General features: G+C 48.9%; 1 protein-coding gene across 2 annotated transcripts in view; it reads right to left on the reverse strand.

Moving 5' to 3' along the window:
• The window catches only part of ABCC1 (ATP binding cassette subfamily C member 1 (ABCC1 blood group)), a 141,858-nt gene extending 124,677 nt beyond the window's left edge, over positions 1 to 17,181 (reverse strand). For both annotated transcript variants that reach the window (XM_078440284.2, XM_078440283.2), the window contains exon 1: positions 16,977 to 17,181. In XM_078440284.2, the coding sequence (XP_078296410.2) occupies positions 16,977 to 17,024 (48 nt within the window). In that variant the 5' untranslated portion in view covers positions 17,025 to 17,181. The remainder of the gene's footprint in view (positions 1 to 16,976) is intronic.
• Between the last annotated feature and the right edge of the window lie 8,070 nt (positions 17,182 to 25,251).

Consider the following 25,251-nt stretch of genomic DNA (forward strand, 5'->3'; position numbering starts at 1 on the left):
AGGACACCGGTACCATTACTGTTCTCCGTGTTACAGATGCAGCAACTGAGGCACAAAGTATAAAGGTCTCCTGACATGAGCCAAGAAGGCCATGTTACCCAGAGAACCAGAAGTTAACAGTGGCTAACCTGGGGGGGGGGGGGGAGGGGTCAACCTAGAATCACATCACCGTCCGGTACTTCTTCCATCTCTGGGTCCTCCCAGATCCTCCGGATTTCCCTTTGGACCAGAGCAGGGACTGCTGTGTAATGATGAAGACGGCCACGGTAACAATGACAACGGATCAGCAATAGTAACAATAACACCACTTAGTAACGGGAGGAGCACATTCGTCCTACTTCAACTGTTTGAATTTTACAACGCTATGAGGTAGGCACAGCTATTATCCCCATTTTGTGCATGAGAAAACGGAAGCACAGAGAGGTTAAGCGACCTGTCCAAGGTCACACAGCAAGCAGCAGAACCAGGGTCTAAGTGGAAGCCACACTGGCAACCTGCACTGTTCTCTCCCTCTAGACATCTTCACATCTGTGGCCTCCGTGAGACAGGGAGGCTGCGTGTTTCATTTACCACATACATATTCCCGGGCATCAGACCTACGGCAATAGAGGGATTAATACACACAAGAGGGAGGAAGGGAGGGAGGTACTGGAAGTTATCATAATGCATCAATTCTAAAACCCAGGTTTCAGGGGCGCCTGGATGGCTCAGTCGCTTGAGCGTCCAACTTTGGCTCAGCTCATGATCTCGTGGTCCGTGAGTTCGAGCCTTACATGGGGCTCACTGCTGTCAGTGCAGAGCCTGCTTAGGATCCTCTGTCCCCCATCTCAACTCCTCCCCCGTTTACACACTCCCAAAAATAAAACATAAAAAAAATTTTTTTTTTAAATAATAAAGTAAAACCCAGATTTCTTCACACTTTACTGTGATACCCGTTTCTAACGCTCGGTGCCCCCTTCAACCTCTGCCGGCCGTGTCTTCACAGCAAGGCATCTCTGAAATGGGGATCCTCGTCACCGCTGCCGATCTTTTGGATTCGATGACATGTGGCGCAGCCCGGACCCTTTTCTAATCTAACTCATCTTTAGGGATGGCAAGAGGCTTCTCCCTAAGTTCCGAGAAATAAAGAAGGAAAAATGGGGGTGCCTGGGTGGCTCAGTCTGTTTAGTGTCCAACTTCGGCTTGGGTCATGATCTCACGATCCCGGAGTTCAAGCCCCGTGTCGGGCTCTGTGCTGACAGCTCAGAGGCTAGACCCTGCTTTGGATTCTGTGTCCTCCCTGTCACTCATGCTCTGTCTGACTCTGTCTCTCAAAAAGAAATAAATATTAAAAAGAAGAAGAAGGAGGAGGAGGAGGAGGAGGAGGAGGAGGAGGAGGAGGAGGAGGAAAAATGAAAAACGCCCTTACTGCTTGGCCAAGTGCACCCTAAGGGAGAGCAGGCAGTCAGCCCGGCCCCACCACCTCACTACTGCTCCACAACAACGCCATTAACTCTCACGGAGGGGGCGTTATTGTCGAGCTACCCAGCCGGGCCAGCTGGGGCAAAGCTGCCAACCGCTGATCCGACCATGCCCACCTGCCAGCTGCCTGCCTGTCTCCAGTTCCTTCCCCAGGCCAGGCTGTCTGTGCCAAACCCGGGCAGAGGGGAGGCAGTAAAACCAATCTGACAAACCACAGCCCTTTCCAATGGGGCATGGTCACCAACAGGCCCCATAAGAGAAATCCTCTTGCAAGCAGAGTATTCTTCCCGAAACACGGCACTCGAGTAGGATTTGCCTGGCGAAACGGTTATAATTTCAAGCACCTCAGGGTCCACAGGCTCCCTTCTCCCCAGTTTCTTTTTTTTTAAATTATTTGCTTTTGAGAGAGAGAGAAAGAGAGAGAGAGAGAGAGAGAGAGAGAGAGACGGAGCATGAGCAGGGCCTCCCCTGCTCAGAGAGGGAGACACAGAATCTGAAGCAGGTTCCAGGCTCCGAGCTGCCAGCACAGAGCCTGATGCGGGGCTTGAACTCACGGACCGCGAGATCATGACCTGAGCCTAAGTTGGATGCTCAACCGACGGAACCACCCGGGCACCCCCTTCTCCCCAATTTCTGTAAGGTGCTGGGAGGGGGTGTTAGGCAATAGTATCCTGAATTCCCATCCACAGGTAAACTACAGCACCGCTATTTTTATTGGAGATCCGACATTAGGTGTGGGCACAGACCTGAAAATCACTAGCAGGCTACAACTAGAAACTGTCACAGTCCCCAGTCACCCAGAAGAAGCACTGCACAGAGTTAGGAGACTAGCAAACCGCTGCTGTACCCAAAAGCTGGCAGCATGTGGACTGAGCCAAGGCGAGGGCTTCTCAACCCCAACACTAGTGACATCTGGGCCCCGATGGTTCTTTGTTATAAGGAGAGGAGGGCCTTCCCTGTACATCGTATAACATCAGCAGTGTCTACCCACTAGATGCCAGATGCCCTCCCTCCAGTTAGAACAACCAAAAATGTTTCCAGATGTTGATAAATGTCCCTCATGGGGTAAAATCACCAGGAGGCAAGAACTGCGGGTGTAGGCAGTTTGCAGAACACCCTACTCTTTCCTATGAGTAATGACCTAGTTAAGAGCCATTTGGTAAATATGCGACCATGGCCACCCTGTGACTTCACATGTATAATAAAATATAGGCAGCTTGAATTTAGGATGAATTTATTTGGCTTAAAAAAAATGAATTAGTTTAAAGGAAAGAAGTCATTAAGCACAGGGCAGACGCTACTGGTGGGCTTACTTACTGCCTCTCCCAACTCCCTTCTCCCACTAAAAGACTGAAAAACCAAATGCTCACTTTCCCCATCCACCTTGCACCAAGAAGCGGCCAAGCCCAGGGCAAGGACATCCAGGAAACCCTCAGAGACCGTCGACTCAATGGGGCCAGGCCAGGGGTGAGAGTCCAGCCCCAAAAACACTGAACTTCAGAGGTTCCGTCTCCTGCACGGGGTGCCTAAGAGGGTCCAAGACGTGCCCCTCCAACACCCACCCACTCAAGGCTGGCTTTGCATTTTCCCCAGGAGCTCCCGGTAGAGAGGCTAAAAAACAACGCCAGGACCAACTGCCTCAAGAGGCAACAATTACTGGCAAATTACTTAATTAGGTTCATGATGGCATTTCATCGAGTAAAATATGCTCATTAAAAATGGGTCACATCCAAGATGTACTAGTGAATGAAAACAAAAAAGAATGTGTTTTTACAGATCATCCTTTTTTATTTTTTAATTTTATTTATTTTGAGAGAGAGAGAGAGACAGAGCACGAGCAGGAGAGGGGGAGAGAATCCGAAGCAGGCTCCAGGCTTCCAGCTGTCAGCACAGAGCCTGACGCAGGGCTCGAATCCAAGAACCATGAGATCATGACTTGAGCTGAAGTTGGATGCTTGATGAACTGAGCCACCCAGGTGCCCCCCCCCTCCCCCGCTTCCTTGTGTTCAAAAGATACTATGTATGTTTAGCATCCGTGGAGAAAACAGACTGATCTGAAAGTTAAAACGCCAATCTACCAATATGAGATTATCTCCAGAGAGTGCAGTTATGGAAGATTTTCTTTTGACTGTACTCGTCTCTGAACTGTTTCATTTTATACTGTATCTCTTATAATATCAGACCAAGAAGAGAGGAAAAGAAAAAGTCCCTTTAAATAATCCAATCACTGCCATGTTTGCAGAAAACCTGGAACTGTCCAAGTATGTGAATGTCAGCTGCACTCAGTCATCTCAACCTGCCTTCCCTTGTTCATCAGTGATTTAAATACTCAAGCACATCTTCTGACTCCTAACCTATAGAGAAAACCATGGGAAAAATGAATTTCCCCACACATTAGCTGATACGCGACACCTCGGCTTGCCTCTCCCGGACCTGGGAACCCACCCTGCCCCCCAGACACCCTGTAACAACTGGGCCAATTAACTTGAATTGTCTCAGACGCTGGGGGCAGGTGTCTGAATCCCTGGGGTCAGGCTGGGCTCTGTTGCAACTCTGCCAAGGCCTGTGTGGGGCCGGAGGCCACAAGGAGATGATCAACCAGAAGAGAATCACCACACCCGAAATCCCCCCTCCACTGCCCTCCACGGTCTACCGCTGTCCCCTATCGTCCAGCCGCCTCCTCCACAACCACAGCTGGTGTCTGCTCGCCCTCTGCTAAGCGCTCTGTACACGGCACCTCCTCCTCACAACGGTGTCAGATAGGCAACGTGATCGCGATTCCCACTTTACAGCTGGGGAAACTGAGGCTCCCAGAAGTTAAGGAACTGTCACATGCTGGGCAGTGGCAGGACGGATTTTCAAACTCAGGCTCCTGAATCTGGCCTCCTGACCCCACCCATGTTCTTCCCTCGCTTTCTCTGGAACTGCACTTTCTTGTCCGAAGCAGCCCCATGCCTTCAGCCGCCAATGCTCGTCCCTCCCCGCCCAGTACCCCCTTTGAAAAGAAAGAGGCTCTGACTCAGGGCTGATCATCTACCTTGTGTCTTTTTTCCTTGACCTTGACTTAGTTACTTAATGATCTTGAGGAAGATGGCTTATCAAAGGGCTCCTAGATAATCTAACCAAGTTATTTAGTTATTTATTTAGTTGATTACCAACCAAATTGCTTAGTCACCTTCCTAGCATCAGCAGCTCCAAATTCTGCCTGGGCCACTGGCCTCCAGTCTATCAGGTTGACTGGAGGGACCAGAGAAGACACGGTCACTTATGCGTACCTATCATCTGCCCATAGTAATAAAAACAATAATGGGGATGGTTAGACCCTGCTAGAATGGCAAATTAACTCAACCCCTTTTATTTATTTATTTTTTTTAATTTTTTTTTTTTTTAACGTTTATTTATTTTTGAGACAGAGACAGAGCATGAACAGGGAAGGGGCAGAGAGAGAGGGAGACACAGAATCCGAAACAGGCTCCGGGCTCTGAGCTGTCAGCACAGAGCCTGACGCGGGGCTCAAACTCCCGGACCGTGAGATCATGACCTGAGCTGAAGTCGGACGCTTAACCGACCGAGCCACCCAGGCGCCCCTCAACCCCTTTTAAAAAACAAGGCTCTAGGGGCACCTGGGTGGCTCAGTCAGTTAAGCGTCTCTTCATCTCAGCTCAGGTCATGATCTCACAGTTTGTGACACTGAGTCCCACACCAGGCTCCGTGCTGACAGTCGCAGAGCCTGCTTGAGATTCTCTCTCCCTCTGTCTCTGCCCCTCCCCTGCCTGTACGTACTTTCTCCCTCTCTCTCAAAATAAAGAAATAAACATTTAAAAAAAAGTCTCTAGCTACAGTGAAATCTTTTCAAATGTTCTAAGATACTCACTCCACCCCTGAGAATATGTTCTAAAAGTCAACAGGCACAATCCACGAGACACTGTTACAATGTTTTCTTTAAAAGAAAAAAAAAAAAGAGAGAGAGAGAGAGAGAGAGACAGCAATCTAAATGTCAAACCACAGGTAGTAATTATATAAATTATAGTTCACCAATACAAGGAACAACTGCTTCCACGTTGTATAATTTAAAAAGTTACACAGGACCGTGGGAAAATCCTGACAACAGTAAATGAAAAACATAAGACTGATAATAATACGCACTGGCCACATGCGACCTTGGAAACTGCACACAAACCTGGATGAGAATCAGATGGTAACCCACCAGTAAACAAACAGTGGCCTGTGGGAAAATACCTGTGGCTCACCTGACTAAGGGGCAAACTCCCAATATATCAAGAGCTCCCGCAAATCAACAGGAAAAAGACGAAAAACACACTCATGGAAAAGAACACGCCTATCACTGGGAAATATATTGCTGGATGCTCAGCTTCTAACCTAAAGGGAAATGCAAACACCAATAAGGCATTTTTTAACCCATCACACTAACAAACTTGTTTACGCCCAGTGCTTGGGATGATGCAAAGAAAGGGGAATTCTCATTCACCGTCAGTGGCAATGGACTTGCTACATTTTCCTTTCTGGAAAATAACCAGCTGATACCTATTTTAAAAATTTTACAGGGGGCACCTGGGTGGCTCAGTCGGTTGGGCGTCCGACTTCGGCTCAGGTCATGATCTCGCAGTCTGTGAGTTCGAGCCCCGCGCCGGGCTCTGTGCTGACAGCTCAGAGCCTGGAGCCTGTTTCAGATTCTGTGTCTCCCTCTCTCTCTGACCTTCCCCCATTCATGCTCTGTCTCTGTCTCAAAAATGAATAAATGTTAAAAAAAAAAATTAAAAATTTTACAGAATTCCGACCCATGTACAAGGATGCTTACTGGAGCACTGTTCACAGGAAAGAAAAATGGAAAATCATGCAAGCAGTGGTTACTGATAGGGAAGTGACTGAGTTAATTATAACAAATCTGCAAGTTGGAATATTAAATAATTATGAATATTATATATTATATTAAATATCATTATGTTAGGGGTGCCTGGGTAGCTCAGTCAGTTAAGTGTCTGACTTTGGCTCAGGTCATGATCTGTTTGTGGGTTCAAGTCCCACATCGCGCTCTACACACACAACGTGGAACCTGCCTGAGATTCTCTCCTGCCCACCCCCCGCGCCTCCCCAGCTCCTGCACCTGCACACATTCTCTCAAAAATAATATTTTAAAAATATATTATGTAATACGTAAAGAGTATTATATAAATTCTATGTATTGACATGTATCATGTTAAGTGGAATTAAAAAGCAGAGTGAGGCGTCTGGGTGGTTGAGTAGTACATGTGACTCTTGATCTCAGGGTCGTGAGCTTACGCCCCACGTTGGGCATGGAGCCCACCTGAAAAAATCTTTTAAATAAACAATAAAATAAAAATCCCTATGATGACTGCGTTGTAACAAAAAGTGTCGCACTTATAATTCACGCAACGGACGAAACCAGAAAGCTTACGTGTAAAAAATTAAATCGAGTTGCATCAGCATGATGGGATTCTCAAACTTTACATGTCGTTCAACTGTTGACATAAATGCACTTTTGAAATGACAGAGAAGGCAAAGAATTTTAAAATTCAACCATATATATTTCTTTAATGGGAGCAAAACCAAGCACTCTCCAGACAGAACTCCTTAGAATGTACGGTTTAACGCAGCTGGACAAAAACCCTCTCCTGTAGGAGGGAAGCAACGTGAACCTGGTCAAGGTCCAGCTTGCTTCCCCGCCTCATCAGGCCGGCAACACGACGGGTGCTTAATAAATGCTGCTGGGTGGTGGGTCCATGAGTGCACAGCGGCCACTAGGCGATCAGAACTATCAAATTTTCAAAGCGCAGGTCCCCTCGTCCCAGCCATTCCTCAGGGAGGAACTTATTCTGCTGAGTCATTTACATCTACTCGCATGCAAAGATGAGTGCCCGGGGAATGCTCCAGGCAGGACTGTTTATCATGCCAAAATTCTGGAACGAAGACCCACAGAGACAAAGGTGGGGCGGAGGTGAGTACATGGCACAGTCATGTGACGGAAAAATGTATGGCTTGTAAAGAAGTGATATTTCCTTTTTCTTTCCATCTGCAGGGACTTAATGTGGAAAAAAAAATTGACACTGCTATTTTTTTTTTAATTTTTTTTAACGTTTATTTATTTTTGAGACAGAGAGAGACAGAGCATGAACGGGGGAGGGTCAGAGAGAGGGAGACACAGAATCTGAAACAGGCTCCAGGCTCTAAGCTGTCAGCACAGAGCCCGACACGGGGCTCGAACCCACGGACCGTGAGATCATGCCCTTAGCCGAAGTCGGACGCTTAACCGACCGAGCCACCCAGGCGCCCCTCCTTTGGCCTTTCAAAACGATTCAATTAGGTAGTAACTATTCTTGGCTGTTTTACATTTTTGCTGGTAATAAAGCAGATTCTACAGTTCCAATTCTTTTAAAAAAATTTTTTTTTCAACGTTTTTAATTTATTTTTGAGAGAGAGAGAGAGACAGAGCATGAACGGGGGAGGGTCAGAGAGAGGGAGACACAGAATCTGAAACAGGCTCCAGGCTCTAAGCTGTCAGCACAGAGCCCGACACGGGGCTCGAACTCACAGACCGTGAGATCATGACCTGAGCCGAAGCCGGCCGCTCAACCGACTGAGCCACCCAGGCGCCCCACTGCTATTTTTTTTTTTAATCGTTATTTAATTTATTTTGAGAAAGACAGGGAGAGAGAGAATCCCAAGCAGGGTCCTTGTGGTCAACACAGAGCCCCATGCAGGGCTCGCTCTCACGTATGTGAGATCACGACCTGAGCTGAAATCAGGAGTCACACTTAACTGACTGAGCCACCCAGGCGCCCCAATTTTGGCTTTTAAGTGAAGGGAGCAAAATACGGAACATTAGTTAGAATACAAACCCACCTAGGGAGGAACAAAAGATATCCATACACCCTCACCCTTTCATACATATTTGCGTATGCTTGGCATTTTTTCTAGGACTCCCAAGAAACTCTATCATCAATGGCCACCAAAGAAGGAGGGGGAAGAACTAAACATCTGCTTTCCTGCTGTAGAGACTATTCACATTTTTAAAAATAATAGCACAATCAAAACAGTTACCACCCAAGATCTTCACGCTATCAGCCAGATCAATTGAACATCTAGTTTTAAAAGAGTTTTCCTTGGGGCGCCTAGCTGCCTCAGGTGGAAAAGCATGCAACTCTTGATCTCAGGGTTGTGAGTTCCAGCCCCATGGCGGGTGCAGAAATTACTTAGAAATAAAACTGAAAAAAAAAATAAATAAAGGAAAAAGAATAAGAGTTTCTTAGCAATTTAAAGACAGTCATCTTAACTGGTCAGGAAACGCCTTTGGAAGAGAATCAAGGGCAGCTGGGAGTGGGGAATCCCAACTCGGTCTGACCCTGAAGGGTTTTCAACTGTGCTTCGGAAACAGGAGACTCATAAAAAGTATACACTGAATTTCACTATAAAAACCTGAGACTCGTTCCCACCTAAATGGATCAGAGGCCCATGCCTCTGCAAGTATTGCTGTTTCCTCGCCAAGCTTCCTCTTTGGAATTTTCAGGCCCTAATTATTAGCCCAAGCCATTTTATTGGTGCTTTATGCCTTTTTGCAGAATGCTGCGGCCAAGAGTTTTATGAGATGGGCTCTGTAGTTCTGTGGAGTTAAACTCTGCAATACTCTGACCACTCCAGGCACCCCAGGGTCTTTGCACTTGGAGTTCTTGTTACCTAATACTTCCTCCTCCTAGTCCTTTCATGGCCAGCTTTGCCGTTCAGATCACAGGTCAAATGTTACCTCCTCTGCAAGGCTGTCCCTGGGTATCCCTCTATCACAGCTCGCACGCCATGCCAGGTCCTCTGGTTTATGTCCTTGTGGCACTTACCACGCCCCAGAATTATTGTGGTCATTCCTAGTGTAAGCTCCGTGAGCATATGCACCTCATCTCTTTTGTTTGTGGCTGCACTTCGAGCGCCCTCCCCACAACAGGGCCGCAGGCACACAGATGTTCAGTTAACAAGACTAAATCGATGAACAGTTGTAGGAGGAACAAGAGATGAAATCCAGGGTTGGGACACCCTGGGGGCTCAGTCGGTTAAGCGTCCAACTTCGGCTCAGGTCATGATCTCACGGTTTCTGGGTTCGAGCCCCAAGTCAGGCTCTGTGCTGACAGCTCAGGGCCTGGAGCCTGCTTTGGATTCTGTCTCTCCCTCGCTCTCTCTACCCCTCCCCCACTCATTCATTTTCTTTCTATCTCAAAAACAAAACACTGAAAGAAAAAAAAAAAAAAAACAGAAATCAAATCCAGTGTTTTAAAAGACCACTCTCAAGCTCTGCATACCAGGAAAACTTTCATAAATGCTCTGCAAAGAGGAGGGCATCTCCAATCAAGTAGCCACCTACGAGGCCAATAAAAGGTAAATCAATAAAAGGTAAACAGAGATTCTCAAAGGAAGGGAAAAGCCCCATAAAACCTCAATTACTACCTCCCCAGTCATCTAGACCCATTTTCCAGGACTTGGCAACCTCCCCCAGGACATGAATCCCACAATTAAGCTAAAGGGATACTTAAGTGGAGCCTCAACTTGGTGACTGCCCATCTATCCCGAGGCAGTTTAAAAAGAGGGAGCAAAGCTTCAAAGCCAACCTCGACAGAGAGGTGTTTTCGCCCTGGGACTGCACCATCACACACACTAGGACCAGAAGGGAAAGGATTCCTGTGGAAAAGCAGAGCCCTCAGTGGAAACAGGCAAACGGCACGGAAAAGGCTGCAACCTCCTTCGTCGCGTAATTGGAGGTGAACCTTCTTAACGTCTCATTAAGCTTCTCCAAGGCAACCCCTATAAGCCAATTACATGAGGCGTACAACAGCCTAAAATCTCTGGGGAAAACGCAAGGGCGAGGGCAAGGCTTGCCCCCAATTTATTCTCCAGATTCCTCAGCCAATGGCTGTGTGACTTCACCACCAAAGGGACATGTGGCAGCGTCTGGAGGGGAAGGTGCTGTCACAACACGGGGAGGTAGACACCAAGGAGACCGCTGGACATCCCGCAGTGCACAGGGGAGCCCTCACAGCAGAGGATTATCTGGCCCCAAATGTCAAAGTGCTCAGGCTGAGAAACCGTGCTGTGCCTCTACCTCTCCAAACCGGCTTCCTCAAAGGGTCCCCGTCAACCCCCAGCCCTCCAGAGCTAAGTACAGGTTCACTACCGCCATCGGGAGACGCTGTCCCAGTTTCCACGCCAGGCTGGGGGAAACACCTGCCTCAGGATGTTCGAGTCCTTGTCATTCTTCCAAATCCTTTTATTAGCACTTTCTCTTTGCAAAATGTTCAGACAAGTTTTGATGGGCTAGAGGTTTACTAACCATTAAAATATGATAATAACAGCTAGACCTTATCCCACCATGAGAATCTAGAGCCAACATACGACACGAGAGGCTGGTTTCAAATGCCTCGGGCATCAATGGCAATGAGTTTATCCGCCCCCCTCCAGCAGACATGACCTTGATAAAGCCAGGGGTCTCTGCACCATTAAATAACCAATCAGATGGACCCCAGGCATTTCACCAAGAGCTTGGGCTTCAAGGCTACCGGTGCCAGGTGAGTTGTCTCAGTGAAGGAAACAGACAGGGTGAGGAAACACAATGAAAAACAGCTGGGGACGGACGCTGGGCTCAAGGAGGAGGAGGGCTTGCAGCAAACGGGGGCCAGCAGAGGTCTGTTCCAGGGAGGGGAGCCTGCCCTCTCCCCACCGCCCCCAGTGACCACTACCATGTACAAATGCACCCTCCCCCCCTTCCCGTTTATCAGATCTCCTGATTTGTCAGAAGTCAAGAATCCACATTTTTCCGTGAACTCTTTCAATCAGTAAACAGTAGCGATTACAAGTAATCCACAATTAAAATAAGGCCAAAGCAGCACACTGGTGGACTAGATCTGATCCCCTGTTTGAAACCCGTACCTCAGACACTCTTATTTATTTTTAATGTTTACTTTTGCAAGAGAGCGAGTGCATGTGAGCAAATGGGGTAAGAGAAGAGTACGAAAGGGACAGAGGATCCAACGCAGGCTCTGTGCGGACAGCAGAGAGCCCGATACAGGGCTCGAACTCGAGAACCGTTAGATCGTAGCTTGATGCTGAACCGACTGAGCCACCAAGGTGCCCGCTCATATTTAAATGCTGACTGAGCCTACTTATGTTTGAGGCGCTGAGTCCTGGGACAAGAGGGAGGGGCAAGACTCAGTGCTGACCCTTGCAAGGTAGAGTCTATGCCATCATTGGTGGAAGCTAGAGGGCTTGGTCTCCGTGGGTATCCAATCCAGACAGGTGAGTGACTATTCTGTCCTAAGAGATGTCTGGGAAGACGCTGCAACCCAGCTCAAGAACCATTCCAGTCTTCGTGTCATTTATTCCTTTCACAAATATTTACTGGGCTCCTACTATATCCCAGGCACCATTGTACCGTGGAGATAAACACAGGCCAAAAAAAAAAAAACCCACAAAAAACAAAAACCTGCCCCTGTGGAGTTGACCTGTTTGTGGGAGTTTACAGAAAATAAACAAAGTAAGTAAAATATCTGATGTATTAGATTAGTGCAAGGGGGTGTGGGGACGTGTACAGGACAGAGTGCAGAGAAGGACTGGAGGCACAAGGAAGTGGCAGGGAGTTAGAGAAAAGCTGCCTGAGGTGACATGTGACCAAACATTTGAAGGTAAAGGAACATTCCAGGCAAGGAAACAAGTGCAAAGGCCCTGAGGCAGGCTAGAAACCACTGTGGCAGGAGCAAAACGAGACAGAAAGTAGTAGGTGACGAGGTCAGAGAGGTGATGGGGCCAGCTTCTGCTGACTCCTGTAGGTCTAAACCTTTTCACTTCTACCTGAGGGAGGTGGGGAGCCACTGCAGGGTTTCATGCACAAGAGGGACAAGACCTGACCTGCGTCTTAAACAGGACCCTGCTAGCTGCTGAGGTGAGACTAGACCGTAGGGGGTCAAGGACCGAAGCAGGGAGAGCGGTGAGGGGGGAATGTTCAACTCCTGGAGTGAGCTGAGCAACGGTGGCTCGGGCCAAATGAGGTGGGGGTGGTGGCCGGCTGTGAGAAGCTGGCAGATTTGGAAACATTCTGAAGCAAGCGGCAACAGCGGAGGCGTGGCAAGGGAGGGAAGGCGACGGTCAAGGGTGCTGCGGGTTTGGGGCCTGGGCCTCCGAGGACGGGGCTGACGGTAACTGAGATGGGGAGGGTCCGAAGTCTCGTTTGGGACACGTCAGGTTGGAGATACCCACCCACAAGACATCTCCCGGGGCGGGGCGATACCTACTCCTAAAAGTTGAATCCCCCACCACATTCAAAAGGTGACGCACCTCCAAGAGTATCACAAACAGACCCGGTCCAGCTGGGGGAAGGCCCAGGAACCCCGAATCGGCTCTTGCCCTGCCCTGTCCCCTCAAAGGTTCCTCCTTTCTCCTCCCAGAGCCATTTGCCTTCTTAACTCAGGCCCATCATGCCGCCATTCTGGGCTTTGAATTCCTGCAGGAACGGATGGGGTGAGGGGAGGACCATCCAGGGTCCCTTTCGGCTCTAACAATCCAAAGGAAGGTAGAGGAAGGCAAAGGGATTGGTCTGAAAACCTACAGAAAACTTGGGGCGGGGGGGGGGGGGGGGGAGGTTAGGGGTGCAATTTGGCTGTTCAAAGACTGTTGTGAACCCAGGAGGAACTATAAGAGATAAATACACTCACTCCAAGGCCAGATGTCACCCCAAGAGAAATTTCTAACGGCTTCTAAAATATTCCGTTTTCTCCCAGCCCTTGGCTGCTTATTCACATAGTCAGGGATTTCGTGTGTTCTCCACGGCAAACGGGAGCTCAGGGGCCAAGTATGAGCAGGACTCCATGAACAGCAACACGGACCTGCTACTTCTATTAGCCACTCTCAGTGACAGCAAGTGCAGCAGCAAAAACTAACTAGAGAATTCCAGCTGGTGTGGACCGCTGACAATTACTGGACGCTAACTGTATACTCAACAGCAATACCCTATGCAACTGCCAAGGATTTGCTCATTTGATCCTTGGGCCACCGGTCTTTGCTTAGTATTGCGTTGTCCCCCGTTTCCCACACGGGGAAACCGAGGCACGCAGAGAAATCACTCGCCGAAACTGCAGAGCCAGGATTTGAAGCCCGGGGACGCAGGCATTCGCTCTGAGGCACCACAGCGCACTGCTTACTAATTTGTTTCTCCGACTTTTTGACATTTTTCCGATTTTTCTATGCTGGGTCTGCAACATAATAAATATTTTTTAAAAATTAATCCACAAGGAGGGGCAGCTGGGTGGCTCAGTCAGTTGAGTGTCTGACTTCTGCTCAGGTCATGATCTCACAATTCATGGGTTCAAGCCCCATACCGGGCTCTGTGCTGACAGTGCGGAGCCAGGAGCCTGCTTAGGATTCTGTCTCTCCCTCTCTCTCTGCCCCTCCCCGACTTGCACTCTGCAAGTGTGTGTGTGTGTGTGTGTGTCTCTCTCAAAAAATAAATAAATATTTTTATTTTATTAAATTTTATTAAATTTATAAATATATATTTTTATAAATGTTTTAATAAATTTTTATAAATTTTATAAAAATTTATAAATTTTTATAATATATATAAATATAAATTTATAAATTTATATAAAATTTATTAAATTTTATTAAAAAATTTTTTTAAGTTACCCACAAGGAGAGACTCCTATTCCCAACCACCATACAAACACCAGCCACAAAACAGCCCTTCTTACCAGCACTAATGGGAAAAACAAGCTGGTGCTGGTAAACCCAGCACCTATCTGAGTAAAGAAGCACCTCTTCTCTCCCTCCAGAGCATTTGCCTAAGTGAAGGTGGTTAAGTCCCTGGAACCCACACCGTGGGCCATTTCCACATTCTGGTTCTTCTGGACTTTTCAGTTCACAGGGCAGAGGCAGGCAGTGGCCCAGGAACAAAGCTCTGATAAGAGTCTCACGTGGGCCAGTCCCTTTAATTTCTAAACACAAGGCCTTGGTCACAGAGAAGCCAAGTATAAGGGGTGGGGGGAAGGGGAGGCAGCAGCCCCATCCCTCCGCCCCCTCCCCAGCTGAAGAAAATGAGAATCCACAGGAAGGACAAGCAACTAGAAATATACAACTTCACCTTCAGAAAGAAGGAACTCTAATCGGGGCACAGGCTGAGCCTCCTATACAAATGATCTCATTTACTTTTCAAACAACCCTAAGAATTGGGGCTTTTTTGGATCCTGCCCCCATTTTACAGATGAGGAAACTGAGGCACAGAAAAGTAAAGTGGCTTCCCTCTCCCAGTCTGGAGTGTGCTGCCCTAGAAAACACAGAAAGTAGGGTGCCTGGGTGGCTCCGTGGGTGAAACGTCCGACTCCGGCTCAGGTCATGATCTCACATCTTGTGGGTTCCGGCTCCACATTGGGCTCTGTGCTGACAGCTCAGAGGCTGGAGTCTCTTCCAATTCTGTGTCTCCATCTCTCTCTGCCCCTCCCCTGCTCACTTGCGTGTGCTCTCCCTCTCTCTCAAAAATGAATACACATTAAAAACAAAATTTTTTTTAAACACAGAAACTACCTGCTTTCTGTTACATTTGGTTTCTCTAGCTACCTAGAAGTTCTCACGCTGCAGTGGCCAGCTTTGAAACTCTGCTTCCAAGCTCCAAACCCTCCCTCCCCCACCCAAAACTGGGGCATCCAGGAATCCAGAAGAAGGGACAGAGGAAAGTCTGCAAGGGCAAAGACTCGGAAAAAGGGAGGGTCTGGCAACCAAGGCCATACATTGCCTGCCCCAAGCAAAACAACCATGTGGTAATTTCTGTAGCAAAAAGTCCAAAGAGAAAGAGGAAAAAAAAAAAAAAGACACAATTGGTTTTCCTGGATGAACTTCTTAAGCTAAATAAACAGAGTACCCCCAAACACACTTTGCTTTGGAAAACCTCATTAACCATCAACTGCCAGTTGTCACTAATAAAGTCCATCCTGATGCAAAATGTGATTCCCAGTCAACCTATTTTTTTTTCCCCCTGTGTAATCTAAGATAAGAAAATAAACAAGGAAGCACTCCAAAATTCACAGCAACACTAGACCAGATCTCCCTCTGGATCCTTGCAAAAATAATCTTGCGGCTGTTACACCTGGCAGAGGGAACAGGGATTCCACAGGTTTTCCAAACGGAGTCCTACTTTGCAAATGCTCTGTCCTCCAGTCCCCCAGACCCCGAATGCAAAAGTTATCTGTCAGATTCCCAGCCCTAGAGTCAATCTCTCATCCTATCAGCCTGAAATCTGGGAGATGTACTAAGGTGTATTTGATTGTTCTACCAAACGACACCCCCCCCCCCAAACAAAGCCTTCCCCTGGGGCCCTCAAGGATGACTTTTTCAACACTACAAAGGCAGCAGGCAAGGGAAGGGCCACAAAACAGAACAAGGAGGTATTTTTGGATGCTAATCACCAGCTCCTAAGAGCCAAGGCTGTTTCTCTCTCCTGAATCCAAGACAAAAGAGGGAAAACAAAACTATCCTGTCCAGGTTCGCCTACTGTGTTTCCCAATAATCAAGAGAGTGTGCCACAGACGTGCCCTCCTGGAACAAAGAGGTAAATCGCATTAGAGGGAAGCTAAAGCCCAAGACAGTGGGGATTAAACCACAGAAAGGGAACTCAGGAGCCAGAGCCAGGCCAGCACTGAGCATGCAGAGGAAAACTTGCCAGGGAAAAAGCCACGTGCATCCCCACAGACAGGAGCCTCACATTACAGAGGTGGGACGGCCCTGCACCCCAAACCTGACAGAAGGGCCCGGTGAGGCAGCGGGGGACAGCCCTACCTTCTTTCCTGGCTGTTCCCCAAACTTCCCATATCCTTCCCGTTTCCCCAAACCCCCCTATAGTAATTAAGCAGACAGAAAGTAAAAGATGGCAAAAATACGTAACCACAGGAGCGTAATGTTGATGCAGCACAACCAGGGAAGGGGCAAACATCCCTTGCTCCAGCCCGAGCCTCTTCCCAGCTCAGCCCTTTGGGAATGGGGCGTTCTTGGTGAAAGGGGGGACCCCAATCCACAAAAGACATGGGAGAACTTAAGCCGGGAAACCACCCCCTGTGCCGCCGCCCTCCCCCCCACCCCAATCCCTGGCGTCCCCTCCCGCGGAAGGTTATTTTTAATTCAGGGGCAACCGCAAAGCAGGAAGCCCTGTCCCCCAAGCTCTGGCCCCTAACGTTTCCCCTAAAGCCCCGGAGCCGGGCACATGCACAGCCCCTGCCCCGTTCCCGGGAGCTGAGCTGCCCAGGTCCCCCCGCCCCTCCGCCCCGCTCCCATCGGCGGCGCCCGGCGCGGGACCCCCGGGCCGGCTGCGGAGCGGACGAGGCGGCACCGGGCGGCCGCGGGGGGCCGCGGGGGCTGCGGGCCCGGCCCGCCCGGCGCTTCCCCTCGCGGGCCGGCCTCCCAGCCGGCGGCCGCCCCCTCCCAGCGGCCCCACGCTGCCCGGGCGGCCGCGGAGCACGTACCCAGAAGGGGTCGGAGCCATCGGCGCTGCAGAAGCCCCGGAGCGCCATGCGGCGGGCGGGCGGGCGGGCGGACGGGCCCGGCTGCTGGCGGCTGCTGCTGGCGGCGGCGGCGGCGGCAAGAGGGCGGGAGGCGGCGGCGGAGCGGGCCCGGGGCCGCAGCGCCGCCTGGTTGGCCGGTGCGTCACGGGGATGCGGCGCCCCGCCCCGCCCCGCCCCTGCGCCCGGCTCGCCTCCAGCCGCGGGGTGCCGGCGGGCTACGCTGCGCCCCTCGGCGCCCACCCCGGCCGGGACCCGGGCGGGGGTGTGTGTCCTCCAGGAGCTGCGGGGACCCCTGCGGCCGGACCTTGCGACCCGTTTTCCAATCCCGCGGTGGCGACGGCGACAGCAACGGTAATAGTATCGCCAGGAGAAAACAGGTACTGAGCCCTCCGCCAGCCAGGACAGTGCCAAACGGCTTAGCTGTATCCTCATTGGATCCTTACTAGGAGCCCAGAGGTTGAATGACTTCTCCAGGGTCGCCGGGTCAGCCCCGCCAGCTGAGTCCAGAGCTGATACAGAGGACAGAGACAGTAGGAGGTGGATACGCTCATTGGTCTACCCTTCACAGATGGAGAAACTGAGGCCCAGAGAGGTGAAGTGACTTGCCCAAGGTCACACAGCTGCCAACGGCACAAGTGGGATCTGAACCCATGACCCATCTGCGCCAGAGGGGTCATGGTGGGAAGACTCCAGTCTCCATCCCAAACCGTTGTCATCCCCCACATAGGTAGAAAGCACCTTGCCATTTTCTCCATCATCTTTAGCAGCACTCAAATAACCAGGTTTTTGATCCTCTTAGAGGTAAACTGAGGCCTGGAGACATATCTTCCTCAACTCAGGTGGGGGTTACATGGGGCAAACCCATGTTAGGTTGAAAATATCCTATGTTGAAAATGCATTTAGGGGGCACCTGGGTGGTTCAGTCCGTTAAGTGCCCAACTTTGGCTCTTGTCATGATGTTCGGTTCATGATCTTGGCTTCATGAGTTTGAGCCCCACATTGGGCTCTCTGCTGTCAGAGCAGAGCCCGCTTTGGATCCTCTGTCTCCCTCTCTCGGCCCTCCCCTGCTTGTACTCTCTCTCTCTTTCTCTCTCTCTCTCTCTCAAAATTAAATAAACATTAAAAAAAAAAAAAGAAAATGCATTTAGTGTATCTAAGGTACAGAATATCACAGCTTAGCCTAGCCCACCTTAAATGTACTAAGAACACATACATTAGCCTACAGCTGGGCAAAATCAGATCTAACACAAAGCCTACTTTGTAATAAAGTGTTGAATATGTCCCGTAATTTGTTGAATATTGTACTGAAACTGAAAAACAGAATGGTTGTTAATCAACTTTAACTGCTCTTGATTATGTGACCAACTGGGAGCTACAGCTTGCTGCATGGTGAGAAAGTATCATAGGGCATATCGCTAGCCTGGGACAAGATCCAAATTCAAAATTCCAAGTCCAGTTTCTACAGAATGCATATAGTTTTCACCCCATCGTGAAATCAAAAAATTGTAAGTCAAGCCATCATTTAAGTCTGGAACCAGCTGTAGTGATAATTAACAGGCATTCACAGTCATGGGACTTCCTAAAGGCATGTTCTTAACAATGAACATGAATTAACTTAAATGCTCACAACAACCCCATGAAGTTAGTATTATTATCATGATCCCCATTTTGTGGTTGAGGAAACTGAGCCCCAGAGAGGCAGAGTGATTTGTCAGGGATTACGGAGACAGTAGGGCTACAAACCACTCTTTGAACTCAGGCAGACCGGGGAAGGAAGGAATCCGTAACGCTGACCATTTTGCCATACTGCCTCAGCACTGTTTAATGTACATGTAGTTAGTGACAGAGGAGCTGGGACTGGGGCCTGAGTGTCTAAGCTTTCACTGTGACACCAGCAATGCCTTTCCTTCCTTCTCTCCCCCTGAATCCTTTGCCTGATGTATAGTTTCCATCACACACACACACACACACACACACACACACACACACACACACACACACACACCAGCTGCACCAAATAAAACAGGAATGGTGATTGAATGTGAGACATCCCCCCCACCCCCACCCCTGCCAAGGACTTAGGGAGATAGGATTGGTTTCTGTGATTTTTTTATTGGCCGAGGCTCCCCTCAGGGTGAGTTTTTAAGGGATAATTTCTTTCAAGTGATAATGCTCCTTGGCTGGTTGCTTTGAGATTTATACATCTAACGAATACTTATTGAGCATCTATTATACGCCAGGGCTTGCTAGGAACGAGAGAAAGTTGCTGTTCCTATGCAGTTCGCAGTCTTAGGGTTGGGTTTTTTGTTGTTGTTGTTTGATTTTTTTATCTTTAAACCCAACATGGGGCTCGAATTCATGACCCCAAGATCAAGAGTCAGATGCTCTACTCACTGAGTCTCAGAGTGCCCCCAAAGTGTTGGGGGTTTTTTAAAGTATTTTTTATGGTAGGAGGGCAGGTTAATTAAATAATCACATACAGCAAAGGCTATTTACAGCTTTGGTAGAAGCTGGGAAGAAAAAGTGGAAGAGGGCCAACGAGGGCCCCGGCCTGCTGGCAGTGGAAGTCAAGGCAGGCTTCTGGGGGGAAGGAGTTTATGCACCGACATGCAAGCCATGAGTCCGGTCTTGGGCCTGGATTGTGTTCCAGGCTGCAGAAAACAGCTTATGGAAAAGCCATGGAACAGGACAGAGCAGGCCCTCAGTAGAACTAGAAGACGGTCTGGGTGGCAGGAATCCAGAGAGTGAAGCAGATGGGACCCATCTGGGGCAAGACAGATCAGAAGGCTTGCAGGATCTTTTTGGTCAACCGGGGGGTGGGGGTGGGGGGTTCAGCTTGGCCCTAAGAGCAATGGGGAGCCACTGTTGGTTTCAAGTGGGGCAAGACGGACATTTTCCTTTTTTGTACGAACGTTTTGTTCATTAATTCTTTCAACAAATGTTGATTAAGCAAACATATGAAACGGTTCTTAACATCATCAGGGAAATGCAAAAAAAAACCCAAAAAACAAGAAACAAAACAAACCCAAACCCAGTCATTACAGTTTATCTGAGTGACAGAAATGAAAATACCAAGCTTCAGCAAAGATACGGAAGTAAAACTCCTCTGTTAGCGGGGATGGACATTGGTTCAACCACTTTGGAAAGCTGCTAGATAATTTCTGCTGAAGCTAAACATAGGATTACACAGGGGCACAGCAACTCCACTGCTTTCTGGGAGATGGGAGTGCTTATGTTCACTGAAAAACATCTATAAAAAATGTTCATAAGAGCTTTGTTCAAAAAGCCCAAAACTAGATGTCACTGAGTGGCCCATCCGTAGTCAAAAGGGTGAATGAATTGTGGCCTACGCACACAATAGATCACTACACAGCCAAAAAAAAAAAAAAAAAGAATCAGACAGCTGGGGTGCCTGGGTGGCTCAGTTGGTTAAGCATCTGACTCTTCATTTCAGCTGGGGTCATGATCTCCCAGTTCATGGGTTCGAGCCCCGAACTCTCTCTCCCTGATTCTCTCTCTCTCTCCCTCTCTCTCTGCCCTTCCCTGGCTTTCTCTCTTTCTCAAAATAAATAAATAAACTTCAAAAATCTTAAAAATTAGAAAAGAATCAAACTGCTAACACATATAACAGAAAGAAAGAATGGAATCTCACCAAACGCAGGAAGGAGCAGAAAAGGCTAGGCACAAAAGAGTACATTTGTTCACAACACCATTTATAGGAGGATCAAACACAGTCACCGCTAATAGATTTTAAATGTTTTTTTTTTTTTAATGTTTATTTTTATCTTTGAGAGAGCATGAGCAGGGGAGGGGCAGAGAGAGAGGGGGACAGAGACTCTGAAGCAGACTCTGTGCTGATGGCAGGAAGCCTGATGGGGGGCTCGAACCCACGAACCGTGAGATCATGGCCTAAGCCGAAGTCAGACACGCAACTGACTGAGCCACCCAGGCGCCCCACAACTAATAGATTTTGATTAGAGTCAGAATAATGGTTACGTGTGAAGGGGGTATTGATTAGGAAGGGATACAAGAGAAACTCCTCAGTAGCTGGTAAAGTTCTGTAACTGGGTTTGGTGGTAGTTACATGGTTTACATATACACATTTTAAAATTCGCTGAGCTGGACACTCAAGGTGGTTGTACTTTGCTCTAGAAAAGTTACACCTTGGGGCGCCTGGGTGGCGCAGTCGGTTAAGCGTCCGACTTCAGCCAGGTCACGATCTCGCGGTCTGTGAGTTCGAGCCCCGCGTCGGGCTCTGGGCTGATGGCTCGGAGCCTGGAGCCTGTTTCAGATTCTGTGTCTCCCTCTCTCTCTGCCCCTCCCCCGTTCATGCTCTGTCTCTCTCTGTCCCAAAAATAAATAAAAAACGTTGAAAAAAAAAAATTTAAGAAAAGTTACACCTCATGCAGAAATTTTAAATAGAGAATGAATAAATGCTAAATATGAGTAATAAATAACGAGCATACCACTTTCCAGGAACAGGCAAGGTAATGGTCAAGGTCCCATAGCTGGGATGTGGCAAAGACAAGGCCCAGCCCTGATCTGACCTGCCAAGGCCCTCCCCGTGCTTCTCCTGCAGCCACAGACCCGAAGGCCTTCCCTTCTCTTCTCTGTCCCCTTCCTCCCCATCTTCAGCCCTTGTACAATTAAGAAACACCCTAGACCAAGAGGCTCTGGGCCCTGAGCCAAACCCACCCAATGGACAGCCTACAAAATAAAGGGTGATGAAAATGCAGGATGGAGATTTCAAGCACCAGCCCCTTTGCTAGTACGTGATTCAGTGAATCCAGCCGACAAGAATGCCCAAGAGATCCTTTTTAGTTCTCCCTGAATCCTAGCACCCTGTTCCTGTCGGTTTATTTTACAGTACTTGTCACTATTTGCAACCATTTAATTACTCATTTGCTCCACGGAGGCCTCCCCAGCCACACTGGAAGGTACCAGCCATTGCTGTCGCTCTCGGGAACTGCTACACCAGCCTCCTTCCTGGTGTCCTGTGCCTGCCCCTTCCCACTGCCATCAGCAGCCAGAGGGGTCCTGTTAAAAGCAAGGCAGCTACACACCGCCCCCCCTCCCCCCCGCACAGAACCTGCAATGGCCTCCCCACCATGCTTAGTCCACAACCCGACCAGATACGATCCAGCAATTCCGTTTCTGGGTCGGCACCCACAAGAATTGAACGCAGGGACCCAAACAGATATTTGCACCCTAAGTTGATAGCATCATTATTCCTGAGAGCCAAGCAATGGAAGCCATCCAAGTGTCTGCCCACTGATGAATAAAGCAAATGTGGCCTCTGCATACGATGGAAAATGGCTCAGCCTTAAAAACGAAAGAAATTTTGACACAGGCTACAAACTCTGAGCCTTGAAGATGCTGTGCTAAATGAGATAAGGCAGTCAAAGAAGGGCCGATATGGTGTGAGTTCTCAGAGTATTCAAATTCATGGGGATGAAGAGTAGAATGGTGGTTGGCAGGGGCTGCGGGGAGGGGAGAAGTGGGGAGGTCGTGTTTAATGGATGTGAACTTGGAGTTCTGCAAGAGGAGAGCACGCTGGGGATGGACGTGGTAAGATCTGCCCAACAGTGTGGACGTGCTTAATGCCACAGAAACGTCCCCTTAAAAAACGCTTAAGATGCTTGGGGTCACCTGGGTGGCTCAGCTGCTTGAGCATCCGATTGTGGCTCAGGTCATGATCTGCAAGTTCGTGAGTTCCAGCCCCACGTTGGGCTCTGTGCTGACAGCTCAGAGCCTGGAGCCTGCTTCGGATTCTGTGTCTCCCTGTCTTTCTGCCCCTCGCCCACTCTGTCTCTCTCTCAAAAATAAATAAGTATTTTGTTGTGTGTATTTTGCCACAATAAAAGAAATTAGAATAAAAGAAGCAAAAATAGAGCAGTTAAAAAAAAAATCCTACGAGGCCCCGTGTGACCAAGCCCCTGGCCATCTCCAACATCATCTTATACCTCTTTGTCCTCAGTCCCTGTTCAGCAGCCACATGGAGGGCTTTCTGTCTCTTGAACACGCCAAGCTCATTCCCACCTCCTGCCTTCAACTCCTGCTAAGCCCTCTGCCTGGAGCCTTCTTCCCCCAGATCTTCAAGTGACCCTTGCTTCCCCTCAGGGCTCAAAAGTCACCTCCTCCCAGAGGCTTTCCCTAATTAACTTACGCTGAGTAACCCCACTCCCTCTAACTCATCACCTGCTTTATTTTCATGCTAGCATTTAACACTACCTGAAAACGCTTAATTGGCTCTTCTCTCCTCCTAGATGAAAAACATGCCCTTGTCTTCCTTCACGAACTCACTCAACAAATATTTATGGAGCATCAGGCAGTGTCCTGGCCAGGAGCCAGCAAACAACCACCAGCCCTTTGTTTTTGTAAATGAAGTCTTATTGGAACTCAGTCCCATACATTTCTTTATGCCTATTTTTATGGCTGCTGTATCCCTACAACCTCAGAGCTGAGTAGTTCCAACAGAGACAGTCAAATTTGGGAACCAAAAAATCCTGCTGGGTCCTCAGAGGCCAGATCAGGTAGGGCCTCCCAGACCACCACAGTTGTTTACAGAAAGTTCCTTGGGTTGGGAGGGGGAGGGTTGAGTGTTGAGGCCAGAGGGGCAGATGAGTTGGTCAAGGTAAATCTCACAGGGGAGGTGATATTTGAACTGAGACCTGAATGAAAAGGGTGTCAGCAACCAGAAAATCTGGGGAAGAGCGATTCACGCTTAGGAAACAGCAAGTACAAAGGTCCTGTGGCAGGAACAAGCTTGGTATGTTCCAGGAACGAAAAGAAGATGCTTGTGGCTGGAGTAGAGTGTCCCAAGGGGAGTGGTGAAAAGCTAGGCTGGGGACTTGCAGACTGTACTAGAGAGTCTGAATTTTATTCTCAAGACAGTAGAAATCCCTTAGAGCAGAGTTTTTCAACCTCCACCCTATTGACATTTAGTCCAGATAAGTCTTTGTTGTGCGGGGCTGTCCTGAGCAGTGCAGGATGTTTGGAAGCATCCCTGTCCTCTACTCATTGAATGCTAATAGCAGCCTACCCCATTCCTAGTTGTGATGACCAAAAATGTCTCCAGACATTGCCAGTTACCCCTCTGGGGGGATATATCCCTAGAAAGGCACATTACCCTGCCACCAGAAATGGTGATGCTGGTCTACACCCGAGGAATGAACAGGAAAACACTCCTGACCCCAGCGAGACACGGCGCAGTGAACACATTTTATCTCTGCTGCCTCTCGTAACCTCTCTGAAACGACCATCAAGGGACAAGAAAGGTTTCGATTGATGAGGACAAGGAGAACAGGAGACGAAACAACCTGAGATGAGGAATGGGCACACGATGCTAGCAGATGGAAAAAAAGTGGTGAGCCAGTGAGCGAACTACAAGCATGGAGGCCGGCAAGAACTAAGCTAATCCCTACCCTAGAGGCCAGAGGAGTCTGAGAAACAGTTACACGTGGAGGCTGAGACCTGAAGGGCTGCATGGAAGTCAGCACAAGGAAAGGCTGGATTCCTCCCGCCCCACAGAGCAGGTGACATCTTCCCCAGCCACAGCATAAGACAGAAGGTATTAGCGAGCCTGTATGTGGGAAGGGGCAGGGCGTGGGAAAGAGTGGGTGGTAGAACTCAAGACAGAAGGATTCAGGGAGAGTGTACCTGGGAAAGCGGGGGGGAGCCCCAAGCCCCCACCCCCATTCTGCTCCCATGATGATGACAGGCAGGCCAAGACCTCTGAAAAGTCAAGATTGGCTAAGTCATGCTGCGGTAACAAAAAACACCTGAAACCCAGTAGTTCGAAACAACTAAGGTCCATTACTTTTGCTCAAGCTTCGTGTCCTTGTGGGTTATGTTTACTCAGTCTGTTAGAGCAGTCGTGGTCTCACAGGTGGATGATCACCACACCAAAGGGAAAAGAGGGGTTCAGAGGGTCCCACAGTGGTCATTAAATGCTCTAGCTTGAAGCGACACATGCCATTTTTTAGATGAAATTCAGAGTGTAAAATTCACCGTTTATTGATTTTTATTTTTATTTTTTTAGAGAGAGAGAGCATGTGAATGGGGAGGAGGAACAGTGGGGCAGAGGGAAGGAAAGAATCTTAAGCGGACCCCATGGTCAGCACAGAGCTGGACATGGGACTCTATCCCACGACCCTGGGATTGTGACCTGAGCCAAAATCAAGCACTGGACACTCTACCAACTGAGCCACCCGAGCGCCCCCCAAATTCACCACTT

This window comes from Panthera onca, chromosome E3, assembly GCF_046562875.1.
Source record: "Panthera onca isolate mPanOnc1 chromosome E3, mPanOnc1 haplotype 2, whole genome shotgun sequence".
Classification (NCBI taxonomy): Eukaryota; Metazoa; Chordata; class Mammalia; order Carnivora; family Felidae; genus Panthera; species Panthera onca.